The sequence below is a fragment of the Acomys minous genome, assembly GCF_964271855.1.
Source record: "Acomys minous genome assembly, chromosome: 14".
NCBI lineage: Eukaryota > Metazoa > Chordata > Mammalia > Rodentia > Muridae > Acomys > Acomys minous.
Window position 1 is genome coordinate 96,588,870 of NC_140496.1, and position 21,122 is coordinate 96,609,991.

At 38.8% G+C, this 21,122-nt stretch overlaps 1 protein-coding gene across 11 annotated transcripts in view; it reads right to left on the minus strand.

Moving 5' to 3' along the window:
• PDLIM5 (PDZ and LIM domain 5) overlaps window positions 1-21,122 on the minus strand; it is a 171,809-nt gene that overhangs the window by 46,555 nt on the left and 104,132 nt on the right. The window contains exon 1 of one of the 11 annotated variants that reach the window (XM_084756076.1): window positions 3,413-3,561. The exons of the other annotated variants lie outside the window; for them this stretch is intronic. Within the exon in view, the coding sequence (XP_084612202.1) occupies window positions 3,413-3,546 (134 nt within the window). The 5' untranslated portion in view covers window positions 3,547-3,561. Of the gene's footprint in view, window positions 1-3,412; window positions 3,562-21,122 lie in introns of those variants that run through there. 11 annotated transcript variants of the gene reach the window in all.

A 21,122-nucleotide genomic window follows, 5' to 3' on the forward strand; every position in this document is an offset into this window, starting at 1 on the left:
TTCCCCTGACACCTTGCGAGTTACCCTTTTCAATCAATTTAGTAACCATATGCTGCTGACCCCCTGCCAGTCACCCCTTTTCCTTGTATAGTCACTCATTCATATAGACACCCACCCAAATGCTGGATGTTATAGCACAGAGACTACAGCTCCTGTAGAATGTCCAGTGTTGTAGGTTCGTAGCACCAGGAAAGAAGAGACTCAGCTACCATTATCTTTTCTCAATTCCAATAGGCAATTATTTTGCTTCTAAAACCTGTTATCTAACCTTTAAATAAGGTCATTAATACTTTGGTGATAAAAACTCCATGTAGCTTAAATAGGATAATTAAATAAAAGGTGCTTAGCCTATCTAGGGTATAGGTTGTGACCTTTACATATGAAAGGCTAATAGATATATTCAAATAAAAAATACCTATTATAATATATTTACTCATTACAAAGAAATTAGCATTGAGACACTATATATAGGAACTTTTTATTCTGAGATCAAGTTACTCGTGTATATTACACAAAAATAATGAACTAGACAATCATAATTCTAAGGAAAGAGCTTATGTCCAAAAATAACATCCAGAAATACTAAAGTCCAAATCATTGCCATTTCATCATTAAAATTAAAATTTACTTCTCGGATATCTAGGAGTCCAATGCCAAGGTTAGTGAGTCTGGTTGTCGGAAGCAGCGATACCAGGTGGCCCAAGGTATGAGAAACCTTAGCGGCCTTGACAACCTTGCACATCTATGTGGGCTGGCTCTACGTGGTTACCTGTTGTATACTACTCATAAACCCAATCTGCAGAAAGATGTCTAGGGTTCAATAAAGGATGCAATCCTAATACAGAACCCACTCAAAGGAAAACTCCCGTGCCTTACACACTGAGAGGCACTTAGGCAGAACAGGAAACAGTAAGTGGGAATGACCAATAAGAGAGAAGAGCTGAGTTTCAGTTCAGCATGTCATACAAAAGGTGTAAGACACAGCCATAATCTATAGGTCTAGATCAGCTCCCATGCTGTGTCACAACGACTATGGATTCTGAACATCCTTATTGTCTGCACTACAATTTCCTTTTTTCCCCAGCCAGACTTTGTACAGTCGGTACCCCTCAACATCGCCTTTTTTGCAAGCATCCCAATTCTCCTTATGGTTAACAGAACTAAACATGTCTACCCATACTGTGTTCCATGGAAAGCATTTATCATATACTATTTCATATTTAACCCCTCAAGCTTCTGGAAGTAGAGATATTCCTAATTTATGCCATTTACTTAATATCCGGCATATAATTTTACATTCCTTCGTGGTGGCTGATTTAAAAATCAATAGTAAATTTTATATGTACCCATCTTCTCCACTATTTGTACACTACTGGAGGGTGGTAACTGTGCTGCGCTAGGTAGGGTTAGGAGTATATTACTTAACCTTGGTAAGTCTCTTCATCTTCAAATGGTACAAACATACTGCCTTTATTTCAGGGTTATAGCAAGCATAAACTAAAAATTCTCGCTATTGCTCATAAAGTCCTTGCACAATGCTCATCAGAGTGTGTCTTTAAAATGGCAGTGATGGTTATGTCTATGTTCTAAGTTTGTAGGTCAATGGTAATGATATTACTAGTGAATATGGTTACTAAATTCATATCCTTCACATGAAAGTTTTACTTATAAATACAGTCCAAGATTTTAATCTGAGGTACACTTTTGTTTCCTTAACTCAATTTAAATTAGAATTATTTGTTGAAAGTCCTGTGGAAAATATCATAAGCTACAACATACTTTAATTTTGGTTGTATTCTTTATACAACGGTTTATATAAATTCTCTCTCCAACTACACATAACACTTACATTTTAAAGCACTCTTCAAACATTAAGAATCTGAGGCAGACTGTAGAGAAGCCATAAAATCCTGTCATATGTTCTTATGTAAGTTATGTTTATTTTTACAATGACAGAGATAGAACCCAGATTCTCAATTCTTGGGCAAGCATTCTCCCATAAGCCATGCTCCCAGCTCTATACTCTTATTTTAAAGGTTAATGTCCTACAAAAGCTGAAGTCGGAGAGAAAAGGTCTCGGGTACTGCCCTTCTGTTCTTCTGTAGAAGCCTTCTCACTTTTGGCAAGGGGCTTCTCAGAAAACTCACATTCCTTCATTTCAGAACGCTCTTAGCCTATCTTGTCAAGACCTGTTTCCCTGTCTCAAATACCAAAATACGTGCTGGCTGTACCCTATCTATCGCCTATGATAAAAGGCTTCTGGCAGCGACTTTCAGGCTGGAGCTGCAGGCACACCTGTGTGACTATGAACTCAGGCACTCTGAAGGTGAGGAGTTATACAGCACTCCACCCAGCTCTGAAAGGGTGGTCCAACTAAACTCAAGAACCCAAAATATAAACAATTTCAATTATTTTTTCCTTTGAGGTAGTCTGCTCTCCCCGCCACCAGCTTAAATATCTTACCAAAAAGTAACACAGAATTGCTGTGTAGTATACTGAAAAGCTCCATAATGCTGGACAGCCACGGAACCCAGTAGCTAAGTATACAGACTGCTCCTAGCTACAGTGGCAGCTGTTTACTTTGCCACCGATTTTCTGTTTGTCAGAAAGTAAGTTCTCTAGCTGACTCACTGCGGTTACACTTTAGCATACCTTGGGTATTTTTATCTTTCTACTATGCTTAGTAACGTTTGGATTAACTGTCATTTCTAGTTGTTGTTTCTGCATTTCTACAGTTGGAGTTGCCTGTGTACTAATGCCAAGTGCTGACCCTTGAGAAGGCAGGCAGGTCACGGGCAGTGTGCCCTTACGGGGGACACGGAGACCCAGCTCCTCCCTTCCTTCCTTCCTTGCCACTGCAAGGTTAAACAGCTCAGCTCTAACACATGTTCCCAGTCATGATGCTTTGCCCTCACCACAGGCACAAAGGCAATGGAGCCAGGCAACCATGTACTGAAACTCTGAGCTGCAGTAACTTTTAACTCCGCACAAACTGCTTATCTCATGTACACTGCCACAGGAGAATAAAGCTGAACACATCCATCTGCCAGATGTAGTGAGCATTAGGTTACATTTCAAGTAAACCACATGTGTATGAGCTGTAAGGTGGTGGTCAACCATAATAATTATGTTATTTTTCATCTTTTGCAACTGCATATCTCCATTACTACATGTATAAGAGTGAGGAGAGTTAGGGTTCCTCTATAGTTTAAATACTGGTACAATTATTCATGACTCCGTACCAAATATCACATATTATAGTAAAAGATATCACAATGGATTAAAAGGTTAGTTGATAGGCTGATTCAAAACTGGTTAAGTCAGTTCTATGATTTTCTCATCTGGCCTGTTACCATAGTTACACATTGTTGGAGGAAGCAAGCTACCAGGAGCATGTTCCCTCCCACAGTACCTGCTTGTCTTAACATGGATAGAGCCACTTGACTTCTCGGAGGACTGAAGACAGGAAAGAGCTAGAGGCTTGGGGACAGTGCTGATGCACAGGGCATCCAGAAGGAACTGAGGGCCGGAGAGCCTGGCAAGCATTCAGAGAAGGGCGTCAGTGAAACTTGCAGTATCCACAAAAGAAAGCGGCTTTCCAGTCTATGATCTGAAACAATTCTGTTAGGAGTGAGCTAGAGACACAGGGAGGGGGGAGAGAGAGACAGACAGGGAAGATGGAGAGAGAGAGGGAGGGGGAGGGAGGGGGAGGGAGAGGGAGGGAGAGGGAGGAGGGAGAAAGAAAAATGCAAAGCAGTGGGAGAGATGAATAGAAATGCTATGAATTCATTATATTATTTTACTTATTTATATAAAATTGATGAAATTTAGCTGGGTATGACGGCACACACCTTTAATCTCAGTAGTTGAGAGGCAGAGTCAGGCAGATCTTTCTTTGAGTTTGAGGCTGGCCTGATCTATATAGTGAGTTCCAGGACAGTGAGGTCTATGCAGAGACCCATGCAAGGTTCGCTTCTAAAAGCACTTACACCTATGAACGTGACAGAAATAACAGAAACCATGCACATGCGAGGGCTGTTTCAGAGAGCAATTAGGCTTTAGTTCACCAATGTTGTGAACTAAGATAGTATCAACAGAAAGTTAATTTCTACCTGACTCTGCCTCAGCGACAGCCACAAAAGCTGTAAAACTCTAAATTCTGTAAGAACGTAATATATAATACTGAGTAAAATGAAGAGATACACATAAGTGGGGTATCTATCGGTGGAAGGAGAGATAACATTCTCCAGTCCCACAGATTTACTCAGAGCCTGTGTGAAATGTGCACTCCAGAAGGGGGCGCTCATTACACAGCCCTGCTTCTGGTCAGGTCGGTTCTCTCTTGAGTGACCTGTCGGACACTGGAGGGTGCTAGGACGACAGACAGACAATGCACACAGAATTCTACCTGGTTTTTGCAGCAAGAGCAGCAGACACAGTGGCAGCTGCACCGCTGACAACTGCAGCACTGTATCTAGCAGGAGAGGAAAAGGCAGAAAACTTTCCAAAACCTTCCCAAAAACCTTCTACAGTTCTGATAGGGAAAGAAAGACAGGGGAGAAGAGAAAATTAAAGTAAGAAAAGGCAGCAGAATAAACCCAAGTCAGCACCTGTTTTTAATCTGTATTTAGACACAAAAGAGAGCCATTGAAGAGCGTGACAGTTGTGTAGGCTACTTACTCATTCTATCCGAAACGCCATGCACTTACATTGTATGTGTAAGCCTACCTAAAACTGACTGGTTTTCACCACGCATGATACGATGTCAACTATCTCTAGTCCTACGACAAGCACATCAAAATTATATATCACATTTTTGAAGAGTGATACGTATACAACTAAGTAGAAAATGAATCTGAAAATGAAAGCTGTGTTTCTACAAGCAGAGAGAAAAGGACTTTCCTCAAAAGTCTTTACATAAGAACTGTTGTCTGGGAGTAGACAAGCACCAAGGGCACGGTGTTTTAATGAGACGTGGTTTTAGAAGCAGAACTGCCTATGCGTTCAGAAGCAGCAACACTTATTAACATGAATGAGAAATAACTTCAAAATTATCTAAGCTGGCCTATTCTGGATGGTAACAATCTCTGAAGATGAGCAGGAGTTAAAGAATTAAGAAACCAAAGCGTCATCACTGCAAAGTCCCCCGCTTCTATTTTGACTTAGCTCTGTGAGATTTTTAAATGAAATAACATTTCATATCCAGAAGAATGCTTACAACTTGAAATAGTTATTTCTTTTTCTTTTCTTTTTTTTCAAACAGTAAAATATCTGGGCAGGAATTTACATTCCAGCAATAGGAATGCAGTCGTCTGAAGATGAGTTATCAAGGTTTTGTTTTTTTGTTTTTAAAAGATGAATAGTCTAAAAAACATGGTGGGGGGCTTCCCTCTCATCTTCCTCTTTTGTGTAAGTTACTACTAATAAAATCACTATAACTAGTTTTGGTTTTAAATGTTCGTGACAATGGCCACCTCCAACACATCATGAGCCAAATTCAACACAGGTTACTAAGAACTCAGCTGTCAGAAACCATGAGGGTGAACCTAAGACTTCTCTCTCTTCAAATAAATTTCATAAGCTACCGACTCCACCAACATAAATATATAAATCACTGGAATGAAAACTGAAGAAACTATAGGAAGTCAGCTTCAACTGATTATATAGAAACAAAGGGTAATCTGTACTTGAGAAAGTAATCCATGAATTTGAACAGATGGCCAACTTTTAACAATTGCTATGAATAAAGAAGAATGGTTCAGGAGAGAGAAAATAAAGATGCTTTTAACATAGAGCGGGGAAGCGTGAGTGTTAAGGTGAGGAACAGTTGCCAAGTGATCTAATGTTTGAGCTTCCCAGTCATTCTGCATCTTTGAGTCAGCAGTGCTGGCAATACAGCACTGGGGAAAAGCGATGGGGAATAATACATAGAAACAAGGTATAATAAAATGTACCATCCTGTAGCCCACAAGAGGAAACTAATGAAGTTCTTCCATCCAACGGTAAATGAGGTAATACAAAATAATTATCAATGTCTTGCAGGTAGCACCCTGCACCTCTACCCTCTGAGCACATGTCAGTTTGGAACATGAGAGATCTCCCTCTGCCTCTCTTCTTTTAGAGGTAAATGTTTGAATTTAAGAGAAGACTTAAGCCAAACTCAGAAAGCTAATTCAATAGCTCACAAAATGAATAAGCAAAAGACATAGATTTCTTCTCCCAATGTTAGAAGTTAGAAACTAAACCAAAGTGTACACAGACTGTAAAAGCAGTGCTCTGAGGCTCAGTCTGTCCTGTCTATGTCTGTGTTAATGACGTTAGCCCATGGCTGTGTGCATTCTCAGCGAGCTAGTACTTAGACTCATCACCAGCATGGAAACAGAGACAAGAACTCTACCTAACATTTAACACCTGGGGAGCTGCAGGTGGCTGCGGTCCATTTGTGAGTAGGTCTTCCAGAGAACTGTCAAACCTAAGTTTACAGAAGTGAAAATACAAGGCAAAGGAAAGATTAATGAGGAGTTGAGGCCGTGTTCTCCCTGCATACCATAATCCAAGCATCAGTAGCTCATGTCTCAGAAAACTCTAGCTGGTTCTTATTGTCTAGCTGTGTATCTACAAACCAAAGCTAATTCTGTCCCCCTGACACCAAATATAGACTGTTCTCCCAAATCACTCAACATGGCTACACCGATGTGATTAAAACATATGCTTAAGGGGAATGTAGGTGAAAATTCCCACTCACTGATCATACAGTTTTGAATTACTTAAGAAAAGCTTAGCCTGTATTCCCAGCACTCGAGAAGAACAGAGGAAGATGGACCTCTCTGAGTTCAAGGCCAGCCTGGTCTACAAAGCAAATCCAGAACAGCCAATGCTACACAGAGAAACCCTGTCTTGAAAAAAAAAAAAAAGGAAGGAAGGAAGGAAGGAAGGAAGGAAGGAAGGAAGGAGAGAAAACTTAAGCTCCAAGAACTTAATAAGGGTCAACACTACATATTGGTCAAATGGAATTTGGACCAAGTCTGCCCTTACCATTCCCACTGCTCGGTAATGTACTACAGGAGAATAATTAGGATTAAGTCAAACTCTCCTGTAGATCTGAAATCATGTGGATGGGATTAATCTTGATATATATAAGGAAAGTACTTGTCCCATTATGCAGCCAACATTCGCAAGCAGATACAGTGCTTTTTATTTAATTAAAATTTTTATAATAACACTTGTATATAATTTACTGTATTGATATTCTCAATTCCTACACATCCTTTTTAACATTTTACAATTTTACATAAATATTTATTATAAAGATGCTCTTTGATAGAAGCCCCTCATCATCTCTCTGTATTCTGCTCCAACCAAACTCCTCCTCAAATCTCTCTTATTTTCATGTTTTGTAGTTGTTGTTGCTTTTTCGCTATTTTAAAAAAATATCTACACAAAATTTTCTTTAGCATGTCACCATTAAATTTAGAAGAAATATTACAGGGTAAAGGAAAGACAGAGACCGCAAAGTGCTGATTTCAGAGCAAGCAAGGACCTAACGTAACACTGGGAGAAATTAAACGAGAAAAATACAAAATTATCCATTTTCTTAAAAGACCATATATGGAAAATTGAAATGAGATAGCCATATTACACCGATTCTTACATGGAAAATGTAAAGGTGAGGTAAATAACTAAGGTAAGAAGCACCTGAATTATTATTTCTCATTTAGAATCATTCATCTCTTTGTTAAAGTGCTGAAAAAATAGAAGCAACTTGAGAAAGTGCCATATAGAAATAAGTATCATGAGAAGTACAAAAAAGTAAAGGAAATTATAAAACACAAGTGAGCAAACTACAGCCTGATGGACAAAAACCAGTTATAAATTAAGAATAGTTTCCATATTTTAAAAAGTTTTTTTTGTTTTACAAAATTAAGAACATTTCACATGATTTCACCCATGAAAGTGTACTGCATCCTACATTTTGGAATGTAGACATAAAGTTTTATTGGAACACTATTTCACTTACTCATTTGTGCATGTCTGACAATTAATACTATGTGGACAGTTGAGTAATTATGACACACTACATTGCCCACAAAACTCAATGTGTTCATGATCTGGACATTTATCAAGGAAAAAAAAAAGTTGTTGAGCTTTGTCCCAGACAACGAGAACAGCGCACAGCTGTCAGGTTGCCCTGAAAGTACAAACCTTTGGACTGTTGCTTAAATCTCCCAGCACTGACCTGAGGGCAGTGAACTCTGCTGGCTGTCCTCCAGGCTTCTCACTGCACTCTTCCTCTTCCTACCCTGCTTTCCACTCCTCCTTGAAACAGATCAAACTCTGCTACTTCCGTTTTTCGGTACCTCTCTGTATCACACCTCACTGAACTAATCTTTAGGCATCCTCCTGAACTCAGTTTAAAGGCACCTCCTCTGTGACGTCACTGTTACCCATGTTCACAGCCCTTCGTAGTTTCCTACCTGTGGTGTATTGTTACTGTATTGTATTGCTTATGTGACTAATTTGCTTAAAGTCAAACTTTCTCCATAAAGAAAAATTTCCCTGAACTCAGAAACCATGATATCTATGGAAATAAAATGAAGATTATTGAAGTACCTACCATAAATAATAGAATTATTTACTGACTAAATTAATGAAACTTCCTGTTCTCTAATACAGAGTTCCTCATAACATGTATATGTGTCTGTCTTAGAACATTTGTGCCGCTAGGGACAAATCACAATCCAGTTAAACAAACATTATTGCCTGGAAAGGACACATGATCAAAGAAATGACTAGGATTCAAAAAACATGTCCCTAGAATGTCTTTTATATTGTAACAAGCCCTTGTATTTTAAGAGATCTATAAAGCATTGTCATTATTTACATGCTAACTAATAATGAGTTTTTTTTTTTAAAGAGTGGGTTTAAAGAGCTATGCTGACTGAAAATATTTCAGGATTAAAGTTTATATAATTTATTACCTTTAAAGGCTAGATTTCTTAAGTTATGCACAATGCACTTGGGGAGTTTCCCATGTGTTACCATTATTTCCAATTTGTTATTTAGCCAGTCTGTAAAAATACAAGATTTATGACAGACTTTCAAAACTCTGCCCATAATATGGAGCAGACATCAACATGTCCTCTCATTCTGACATAGCCTAACAGCCACTCCCCTTAGGGTTGAACACTCTGATTAATAGCAAATCCAGAGCAGCCAAATTTTCTGCCTTGTCTGCTGCTTAACTGAGCTTTCCACCACTCGGTTTCAATCCGAGAGGTCTGAGGCTTTTCCTTCCCAGAGAGATATATCTGCACAACCCATCCTGCAGTCCTTGGCTGCTTTTCCTGGGAAAAATGAACAAAGAGCTATTTGTGGACTGTGTTTTTCTTTGCACCATGCCTAAGTGTTTCCATTTGCACCCAGGCGAATAATCTCTCTAGGCAAATCAGTCGCTACCATCTTCTCTATCCTGCAGGATCAAATGGGAAGCTGTTTCTGGCCTCTGGCCTGCACAGCTGTCTAGTGTCCTTAAACTGTGCTCTCCAGCTCTTTCCTTTCAAACACCTCAATTGAGCTCTCCTGTGTTGGGGTTTGGTCTGATTGCTGGCCAAATGAGCATACTTTTGTACCCCAAAATGTTTGTAACCTGGTCTGAGGACTTATTCCTGTTTGACCAATAAGAAGCCAGCACATGAAGGCAGGGCATATGGGATAGGCGTGGCTATGGTTCCCAGGCTGGTCTGACAGAGAGGTTCTTAGGAAAGGAAGTGGTCAGAGACCAGAAGAGGATTGGAAAGGGAAGAGGAGGAGAAAGAAGGCCCACGCTATAGGTTAAGTGGAGGAGAAAGACATGGCCAGTGCAGAGGGATGATCTGGCCCAAATAAAGGGCATTAGCAAGTATTTGGGATAATGGATGGGAGGTAGCGCAATAGAAATTATTAGAAGCAGATGGCGTGGGATACCTGTCCCAACATGGGAGGTTGTAGGCATAAGATTATTTTGTAGTTTAAATGCTGATTTCTGTACCCACCCCATGTGTGATTGCAAGCTTTGTTCTGAGAATTTGCTGTCTAAATGTTGTATCAACTCTGCTCTCCAGTTGTCCCCCTGATATGTCAATAAAGCAGCTTAGAGCCAATCAATGAGAAAAGGAGAGAATAGGGCTGGACTTCCTGCCACCCAGGGAAGGAGAAGTTAGGAGAGGAAGTAGGGGACTGAGCAGGGGCAGAGGTCCAAGAAAGATCAGGAGGGAGGAGCTGGAGCTGAGGAAAGTTATGAAGTGCAAGTGTTGCTGGGACTAAGACAAAAGAGCACAGAGGGTTAAGAACAGACTTAAACTGCTCAGATTGTGTTGTGAAGCCTTGTATTATAAAAGTCTCAATTATTTTTGTGATAGCTGGGTTAAGAAATAAGCTAAGATAAAAAAAACCCCACAGTTTTATTAAAATAACTTCAACAGGAGGTAGTTTAGGGGGTAAATATTTGTCCTGCCCCAGTTGAGCCAAGGCTATGTTAAAATGTAACAAGTGTCTGTGCCTTCATTGATTGTTAGCGAGTTAGAAAATAACACCATAATAATACTTAGCCTAATAATAAATATTTATTAGGCCCTACATTTAAATCAAGCACAAGATTCCTACATCAGGGGTTATGTATGTGTGCCCTTCAAAAATGGCATGGGTTCATATAAAGACATCATCAACAACAACAACAGAAAATTATCTTCATCTTCTCTTTCCTAAGCCCCTTTCCAGGGAATCTGAAATAACTGTGTACTTAGCACCTGTCACACTTCAGCCCCAATATAATCATATTCTTGTCAAGGTTACTAACGACTCCTTTTTTATTAAATTGGATTGACAATTTGTACTTCTCGTGTTTTTATTGTGACAAAACTACAAAAAAATAAAGTGTGCTATCACCATTTTAATGCATAGTTCAGTACTGTTAAATAAATAAGGCTATGGAGCAATTCCAAAATGTTTTCATCTTGCAAGTCTGCAATGCTCACTCAACTTTATAGTTCTACTTGGTCTACGTGAGTTTGGCATTTACCTTACACAGGGGAATCATCTATTTACCTATCCCGATCTGATCTAACTGACCACTCCATCTTTTCTTGCTTCAGTGCCATGACCCCATTATTTGCATTTGTTAGTATTGCACTGGCTACTCTTACTCTCAGAAGTCACTGCCACAGAGTGTCATTTGTAGAATGACATCATACACTTTCATGTCTTCAAATAGCAATGCAGATACTGTCTCTATCTCAGTGATATGTCAACAGCAGCCTGTGCTGTGAGTGTACTTTTAAGTTACTTTTAAGTTACTTTTGTGTGTGTCTCATATCAAAATTAAATTGATTAAAAAAATAAACTCAAGATTTTCCCCAAAGTATGTTATTCCTGGTGGGCATACTATTAATCAGAAACCTAGAAGAACATCTGTCGTCTACACATCTCCACCATGAGGTCAAGTTCCATTACCAGGGCCCCATTACTAGGCCTTGAAAGTGCATCTTGAGCCCACTCTCCTGCTCCATGCCATGGCCATCATCTTTCCCCCATCTAGACCAAGCACTTATAGGAGCAGAGAAACAATTACTATTTTCTTTCTTACCCTGTTCTTACCACATTCTGCCTCATCTAGTCTCATCTTGTTTTAGTCAAAGGACCTTAAAAATAGTTCTTTTCATATCATTCTATTAAAAACTTCAGTGGATACTTGCCGAACGTACGACAATATCCAAAATCCTTAGCACACTTTACAATTTGCCAAGTGAACTGTGTAACTTCTCTTAAGTATCTCTGCAAACCACGTTTCCCTTTATTTGTTAGACTCCATTCACACCACAGCATTAAATGCTCTGAAAGGGTTTTCCATAATTCACGCTCTTATTAACTAGTAATATTAATTTCATTCAATTCAGTATTGAAATTGATTTTAATAAGAAAATTATTTCTCATTATTTGATATGTAGAAGTTACATAATCCTTTTAGTAAATGTACAATGTGAGTTCTAAAATTATTTGTGGAAATTTTCAGAACTTATTAATTCAGCAGTTACAATGCCACAGTAAGATCGGCCCATGAGCTGTGGTGGACAGAGAGAAGAAAGTGAACTGCAGGGTGCTAAGTGCTCCACCAGTAACATGTTAATGTCTTATGTTCAAAATTTGAGGGTATTCTATGCAAATTCTACAAGAAAGACTTCCGCACAAAAGCAAACCTTTCTTTTCTTTTTTTGAGATTGTAATACAACTGTATCATTTCGTCTTCCTCCCCCCCAAGCCTTTCCACATAACCCTCCTTGCTCGTTTGCAAATGTGTTGCTTTTTTATTAATGTTGTTACATATGCATATGCAGATATATTCCTAAAATCTAAGAATGATGTGTTGAGTCTGTATAGTGTTATTTGTATATAGTATGTTCTCAGGACAATCCATTAGCTATTGGTTAACTAACCAGTGCTCTCTTCCCTGGAGAAGACTATTTCTCTTGCTCTCAACAGTCCTTAGTTGCTTGTAGTTCTTTGTGTAGGGTCAAGGCCTCCTTAGCTTTCCCCCATCCTTGCTATCACGTCTGTTGTTTTTGTCCTAGTTTTGCTCATGTTTATTCAATCATATTGGTGACACTTTCTGGCTGTAGCTTCTGACATCCCTGGAAGACACAATCTCTGAGCAAACATCCTATTCCTTTAATACCTATAATATATGAAACTGGTATAGAACTACACATATATAATTTAAATAAAAGCAGGGAGGCAAACAACTAAGACTACTTCAAGAGCTCCCTGAAAAAGACCAAATTCACTGGGCCCTTTCTTGCCAGAGTAAACAATAAAAGCTGAAGTCCTCTGAGGGAAAAGGAAAAACTCAGCTGCAAAGATTCAGACAAGCTGAGCTGCACAGAAGACTCTCGGAAGGAAAAAGTTCCAAGACCAGACTAACTGCCTGGAAGAATCAGAAACCAGCCAGCCCAAAGCCTGCAAGAGTTCTAGATGCACTGAAGCACCTGGAAAGAACACTCTCCAACCTTGAGCTGCCTTCAGGCTGTGCAGTGTGCTCCAGGTTTCTTAGCTTTTGTGACCTGTCGCCATGCTGGGGTGGGTCTTAGAGATGCACTTTGCCTCATTTCTGCTCCTATAACCAACCCCTTATCCATAATAAGCCCCAATAAAACTCATTGGTCAGCTGGGCATGGTGGTACATGCCTGTAATCCAGCAACCAGGGAGGCAGAGTCAGGTAGATTTCTGTGAATTTGAAGCCAGCTTGGTCTACAAAGTGAGTCCAGGACAGCCAAGGCTACATAGAGAAACTCTGTCCCGAAAAACCAAATCAAACCAAATCAAACCAAAACCAAACGTCATTGGTTACCAAGTTGAACTTTGGTGGTATCCATACTTTGGTCTGTCATGGTTTTCTTATCTGGGGTGAACAGAAAAAGATGTTCTGTCTCCCACGGAAAAGGTTTGCCACAGAACACTAACAAAAACCAAAGATTTAAAATATCTAAGAAAGAATGCTAAATGTCCAATCTTGATATTTAAGAACTCCAACAAGTTCTGAACACACTATTATTTGTCCTCTGTAGAAAAAAAATATATATATAGCATTTAGGAACAGAATAGGTAAAGATGAGTATTAATTTAATTCATTAATACTATGTGAACAAAACATAATATGAATCCTTTAAGACATAACAATAACTTTTAGATCTCATGGGGCCCCAGTGTAAACTGGACTCTCTGAGGAACTGCAGAGCACCTTCTATTAACCTTGGCCCTTTGTAAACGCAGCTGTCGATGTCTTCACTAGATCCCTCCCATCAAAGACTGAAGAGATTTTGCTAGCCACTAATAGCTTCCCTCTTGTGAGAACACTTCTATTTCATAGTGGATTTTTTTTTTTAATTCTAAAAAGAGGTCATCTAATTCAGTATAAAATGATAAGTTGCTATGGGGCTGAATTATTCTGTTATCTATTTGAAAGAATAAATGTATCTGTCTAAGTACTCTACGTTCAACAGCTACCGACTGCAAATTCTTGGAGAGGATGGATGTTTCAAAAAAGCTACCACAGCATGTCGAGCTCCAGCTGCAGTGTCCTTCCAACATAAGCACCAATAGCCGAGATGCCACATACTCTCTAGCTAAGCACTAAGCTCTCCTATTCAACCACTCACTGCATCCATCCATTCATTCCACAGCAGCCACAACAGCAATAATAGGAGTTATTTTGAGTTCTCACCTCCTGATAAGCATCCTCATACATTCTAATCCATTGGCGTATCCCCATCCATCTTGCTCAACCCATCCATCTTGCTCATCCATCATCGCCTAGCTTCGTACTTCATCCTTCATCCTTTATGTCTTCCTAATCCAGCTAACTCCCACCACTGCCAGCCCTCACAAACGCTAGACCTTTTGCTCTATCCTCTACGACTTTTTGCTGCTATTTGCACCACTCAGTACTGAGCATAAAACTTGATGCTCTTAAGATGCTCTGGTACTTAGTTTCCAGGTTGGCCTTGACCTTAATCTATGGCCAAGCAGGCCTTGAATCTCTTGACCCTCTCACCTCCAGCTGGAGCTAGTTTTGTATTTTAGAGAAGTTGGACTGTAGAAATGTTGGGAGATGAGAGAGAATTGGAAATGATGCTGCATTTCAGAGCAATCCAAGTTAGTGCCATAAAAAGGCTGATAGAAATCAGGAGGTAAGAGTGAGCGGGCAGAGAAAGGGTGCTTAAAAAAAAAATCTCGATTTTGGATATGTTACATGGAAATTTGGATGGCATGGCTGTCATATGCCAAGACTAAGGCTTAGTTCTGGCAAAGTATATCGCAGAAGTGAATAAGTCAAAGAATTTAGTAACCCAGTCATTCCGCGATTCAACAATCTGTCATGGGTGACTGGCAACAACTGCAGAATGAGGGAGACAGGAGGGCATTGAGCCACGTGCTAAAGGCAGTGGTGGGTGGCCCAGAGATGAGACAGCTCAGTTTGGTCATCTCCAGGAAAGAAGGCTGTTATAACTGAAGCTTAGTAAAGAAGAGAAGAGACTGGTCGCCTGAGCATAGTGGCTTACGGTAAGGAGTTAAGATTCACCCAAACAAATGAGAATCCTAACTAGCATCTAATGATCTCAGCCTGTTGGAAGTTATTTTTATAAAACTGGGTTTGATTCTCTTAGCTTATTTCTTAACCTGGCTATTACACAAACAATTGAGACTTTTATAATACAAGGCTTCCCAATACAATCTGAGTATTTTAACCTCTATGTTATTTTGTGTTACTCCAAACATCCCAGTGACACTTGGATACTTGCACTTTGCAGCCTTGGCCCAACCCCACTACACACACATACACACCTCCCCCACCACACCACTCCCCTACCCCCAAAACCTTTAACTACTCCTCCCCTGGCAGGCAGGAAGTCCAGCCCTATTCTCTCCCCTACTCATCAACTGGCTATAAGTTGCTTTATTGACATATCAGGAAGACAACTGGGGAGCAGAGTTTATGCAACATTTAGACAGTAAATGAGAATTTAAAGGACTCAATAACCTTATGCCCACATCAGGCTTCTCTTTTCATTGTGCTCATCGTATTATCATATACAACTACACTGTAAACTAAACTGCATTTTTTTTTTGGTCACATTGTGTGCTCTTCTACGCTTTGTCAGCCCTCTTGTTGTGCTATGATCTAGAACCTGGAATAGTAGCACAAAGTAAGTATTTCATAATCATTTGCTGGGATTTTTTCTTTTTCATGCCAAGGTCGTCTTCTTTGGCTGCCCAAGGTGACCCTTAAGTTTCCATTCTTCTCTCTCACCATCCCCATGTAACTTCAACTACAGGTTCATGGCATTGGTACTTGGTCCAGATTACTTACAAAGCCTAACACAATGTAAATGCTCTGAAAAATGTCATATTATATTGTATAGAGAATAGATAGGAAAAAGACTATACAATCTAGATGGAAAAAAAAATTAGAACCATAGTTGGGTGAGTCTATAGATGAGGACCCACAGATATGGATGACCAAATGAATTAAACATGAGCCCGGGCCGTTGCTAATTTATGAGGTCTGTGATTAAAGCAGAATGTTTAATGGATAAGGATTTGGGTTAAGGAGCCAGACCATATTACCAGCTAACATCAGTTACTCATATAACAATCCTTGATCCAAAAGTACCTTAATACACAGTGATTTCTTGGCTACTTATTTGTTTCTTTGTTTGTTTTCAGAATTGTTATTTATTAAGCTCTCAAGAGACCAATGTCAAGAATAGAAAGGCAAGAAGCCAGGTGGTATTTATTAGTACTGCACTTGTGTGTCCAATATATTTAGAAGCTACAAGAAACATGACAGAAAAAGGGAAAGAAAAAATGTAAGAGCTGAAGGATGAGAAGAAGCTCTGTGAAATACTGTCTTTTTTTTTTTTTAATACTGTCTTTTGAGCATGACTGCTCTTCACAATTACTTTCAAATTGTTGTTCCTTAAAAAAAAAAAGTACTTGATATGATTATCTTCCTCTGTATCACACAAGAGTAAAATATGTTGGTTTCAAGTGCACATAGATCCACTAAATTTCTTTTTTTATTTATTTTTATTGTTTTTTGATCCATTAAATTTCAAACTTCGTATTCACTAGAATTGTTCCAGTTTCATAAATTCCTACTATATGTTTGAACGATGACCTGGTTATAGATGCATATCTTCACAGTATCTACAAAATTAGAGAGCAGGGCTGTGGAATGGTTAACCCCTTAAGCAATACACTTCACTTAAGCTCCATCAACCTGTTATGAATCTGAATATATGTCAATTGTTACTAAATGTATAGAGGTCTAAAGCCTCTTTCTTTGATGCTTGTTGAAATTATTATTTCCCTCAACCATTTGAAATCCATATTGTGGTAGTATGTGAGCTACCTCTTGAGTAGTCATTCTGGGTCTTGTCAATGCTGTTCACTTTTCTTTTCTCTCACCAGCCATATGTTTAAGAATACCATCTAGAGGCTAAATAAATGGCTTAATGGGTAAAAGTGTTCACCATACATGCATGGATGACTGTTAGCATCCCCAGGACTGTAAGTGATATACACATAGTGCCAAGAGTGTGCAGTCTCTACTCTCTTACAGGGAGATGGGAAACAGAGACAGGAGACTCCCTGGAAACCTACAAGACAGCTAGCCTGCCATATGCAGCAGAAAAACAACCAAGACAAACGGTCTCAAACAAGATGTAAAGAGAAGAGCAGTGCCAAAGGTTGTCCTGATCTATGTATGCACAGCATGGCATGCAAGCAACCAAATTTACGTATACACGAGTGTGCACATATCATATGCCCAGCATATACACCCCTCCCTCTCACTTCTCTCTCTCAGAAAGCCATCTATATTTTCATCCCAAGTGAGCTCAATTTAAAGTAGTTTATTATTTAGAAGTTAACCTTTCCTTTTCAAGAAGGAATATTTACCTCTTCTTAGTCTATTTTCTTTCTCATTCTTCAGCTTAAAAAATGTAGACAATGCTCTTTAGCAATCCTACTTTGTAAGTCACTGAGAAAAATATGTCTGGAGAAAAATAAGTACCTTAGAATAAGTTTATATGTGGGCATCAACTCCTTCCAGGGGCGAATAAATCAAAACCCTTTCAGTATGTGCTTCTGAGTTTGCGTTATTTTTGCTATCTTGTATCTTTCAACAATCACACAAATTTCATAGTCACCATTCAAAATATCACTGCTTCTGATTCTTCCTTTTTTGTAATGCCCCAAAATAATGTTGTTTGGTTACTTTTACTTTATTTAGGTTGTTTCTATCAGCAACTTAACACAGCCATACGTTAAAGAACTGGCCTGTGGCCATGTCTGTGATGAACTGTGCTGATTGAGACTGGTGAGAGATGGCTCATCACTGTGGGCTGTAGCATCCCTGAGCAGGTCAGTTTGGGTTATGTAAGAAAACTAGTTGAGCATGAGCCAGTGAACAAGCTAATAAACTGAGTTCGTCTATGGTTTCAACTTCAACTTCTTCCTTGACTTTCTGCCCAGAATTCCCTAAGTGATTGACTGCATCTTGGAAAGCATTAGCCAAATGAACCCTTTCCTCCCCATGCTGCCTTTGGTTATGCTGCTCATCACAGCAACAAAAAGCAAAGCAGAACAAGGTTCATTTTCTTAACATCATGTGATATGCTTCCAATTTCCTTTATAGGAGCCACAAATGTTTTGATTCCTTTCTTGCAGTTTGATACCATTGATTTTACCACGTCTTCTAAAAATGTTCCTTTTCTGCACTAAAATTTCAAATAACCCATTGTCTAGTCAGGATATAGAAGTATCTTTAGTTATAAAATCTTTCAGAAGTTTATTCTCAGTTTCCTTCTTATGAATTAACTGTACACTACCACTAAGGTAGACACAAGATAGGTGAACAAGTACCTTTCAATATGTACTGAAATAGAGACATATAAGAGAATGCAGGGACAAAAGGAGACTGGCTTTAAGATACTAGTTATTTGAAAATCAAGTTCTTTAAGAAAATGAAAATTAAATTGTCCAAATATCCTTCCCATAGTTTACTTTTTATAATATATTAGCTTAATTTCTTTTATTAAGTAACACTACCATAATAAACAAATCTTCATATTAATATAAAAGCAGAATAATGTTTTCTGAAATATCAGTATAGATGATATTTATATTATATGTTAATATATTAATATACTTATATATGTAATATATTATATATTAATATATAATATACTAAATTAGCTAGAAGCAAAAGAGGTCAAATGAAGGGTTCATCATAGTGAAACTGTTTATTATCAATACTACTAAGTTTTCCAAGTTGTATTTTGTTCTGCTAGAAAAGTCTTGTCTGATATTTCGAACAGACGATAACAATGTTGTGTTTACCTCTGTGAAGGCAGGGGTGGAAGAAATTAACCCAAGCAGCAGCATCATATAAGGGTTACTGATCTGATAAGTTTATCCAAGTTCTAGGGCATCTGCCATATATTATGGACTCTATAAACGAATCAAGTCTACTTATCACAAATACTGATTTTTGTTAATAAGAGAGCTATATAAAAGATAATAGGCCACAAGTAATTCTACAAAGCCATAAGGCAGTTCTTTAAACTACACCGAGAACAACCTACACATAAAAATATGGAGTATTCGGTAACTGCCTTGTCTCAAATATGTCTAAAGGTCTGTCCCAGCAGGAACTCAAGTGTAATAAACACTTGTGTTCAGCAGATGGCGACAACTGCATTACAGTCACCAACTCACTGATGATATACCAGGGAATAATTTCCAACAGAACATGAAGGCACATGAAGTACAAATAAGTCTATATTTTTCAAGTGACAAAAATGACATTCTAATCTACCCATTCTTGGCCTATGACCCTTCAACAGACTGTCATACAGAGTATGTAGGAATTTTGAGACAGTAGTAGCTAGAGAATACTAGCTAGCTATTTTCAGAACCATTTTCTACAGTTAGACTGATGTGGAGGTGTTGGCATTCTGTGCTTTGAATTTAAGTCTGATTGTTAACCGATCTCACAAAAACATGTACAAATAGAAGACTGGGAGCAACTCTCACTTCCTCTGCATAGCTTATGAAATAGCAGTTTAAGATAACAAATATGCTTAACTAGCATGCTCTTGTATATATGTGTTTGCATAGGCACATATGTGTATGCAGGTGTGTGTGTACACTTGTGTACATGTGCATATGGAAGCCAGAAGTCAACATATGGTGTCTTGCTCTATCAATTTGCACCTTAATTTTATGATGTCCTCTCCCTGAACCCAGAGCTCCCAACTGAGCAAGACTAGCTGGTCATCAAGCCCTCGAACCCTTGTCTCCGCCTCAGCAGAACACACAGGTGTTTTACATGTGTTTGAGGGTTGAACTCAGGTCATCATGCTTGCAGGGTAAGCACTTTTATCAACAGGACCATCTCCCAAGGCCCTGTGTGTGTCTTAATAAGCATCATGATATTTAATAGGAGGCCAACATTTCTAAAATAGAACAATAATCAAGAGATGAAATCGGACAGAAACTTTTTTCCAATTTTTATGGGCTCATATTTATTCACCTGTAAGAAAAAAAATTTAAAAGCAAACAAAAAGCCCATTACTTTGCAAAATAATGTATTAGGGAAATTTCCTGCTGTTTATTTTTAAATTGTTGCTGAGTATGTACATATGACAGGTGTTGGTTCCTAAGTGACTCTGATCTGTTCTTCCAGAGAAAAAAATCACATTCTGATGGTTATGAGCTAGGAAGCATTTGGGTACTACTTGGTGCCACAGGCAGTCCTGAAGAGAACAGTCTTTATTCCACATGTATTTCACCTTCATGAAGTACAATTGGAGACTGAAGTTTGAAGCCTTTTACACTAAAGGGAAATGCAGTTACCTGACCTGCCAGTCATTGTAATTCTTTGGACATTGTAAAGCCACGTACTGTGCTCTAATCCTGTGTGTGTGTGTGTGTGTGTGTGTGTGTCTTTTGTGTGTGTTGTATCATGTAAATGTATGGGTATATGTGCTCATGCACACTTACATGGGTGTCTTCTTCCATGTGTCAATCTCCTTACTGCCTTAAGAAAGCATCTCTCACTAAAGCAGAACTTCACCATTTTGTTAGCCCACTAGCCAGGGAGCTCCCAGAATCCACCGTTCTGTCCCTCAGTGCTGGAGTTACAGGCATAGACAATCACACCTGAGTTTTGCTTTAGATAGAGTTCTGGGGACTCAAGCTCCAGTCTCCATGAGTCCACTGCAAGGACACTTACCTGCTGAGCCACCCTCTCAGGACCATGTTATAGTGCCTCACCATGAAGTGGAAGGAAGATAAAAGACTGATGTACTATGTTTGAATCTAACAAGTTTAAGCAATTTCTCTTGCTCAAATAGAGTGCTTGTTTATATTTATTTACATATAAACTTCATTCTATTAACACTCCCATTCAATAAAAAGAAAAAAGAAAAAAAAATGAGACTGAGAGCAGCATCCTTTAATTTTAAACAAATTGCATCACAGGTGACAAAATTATATTTTATATATATTTTAAGGAACCCATTTT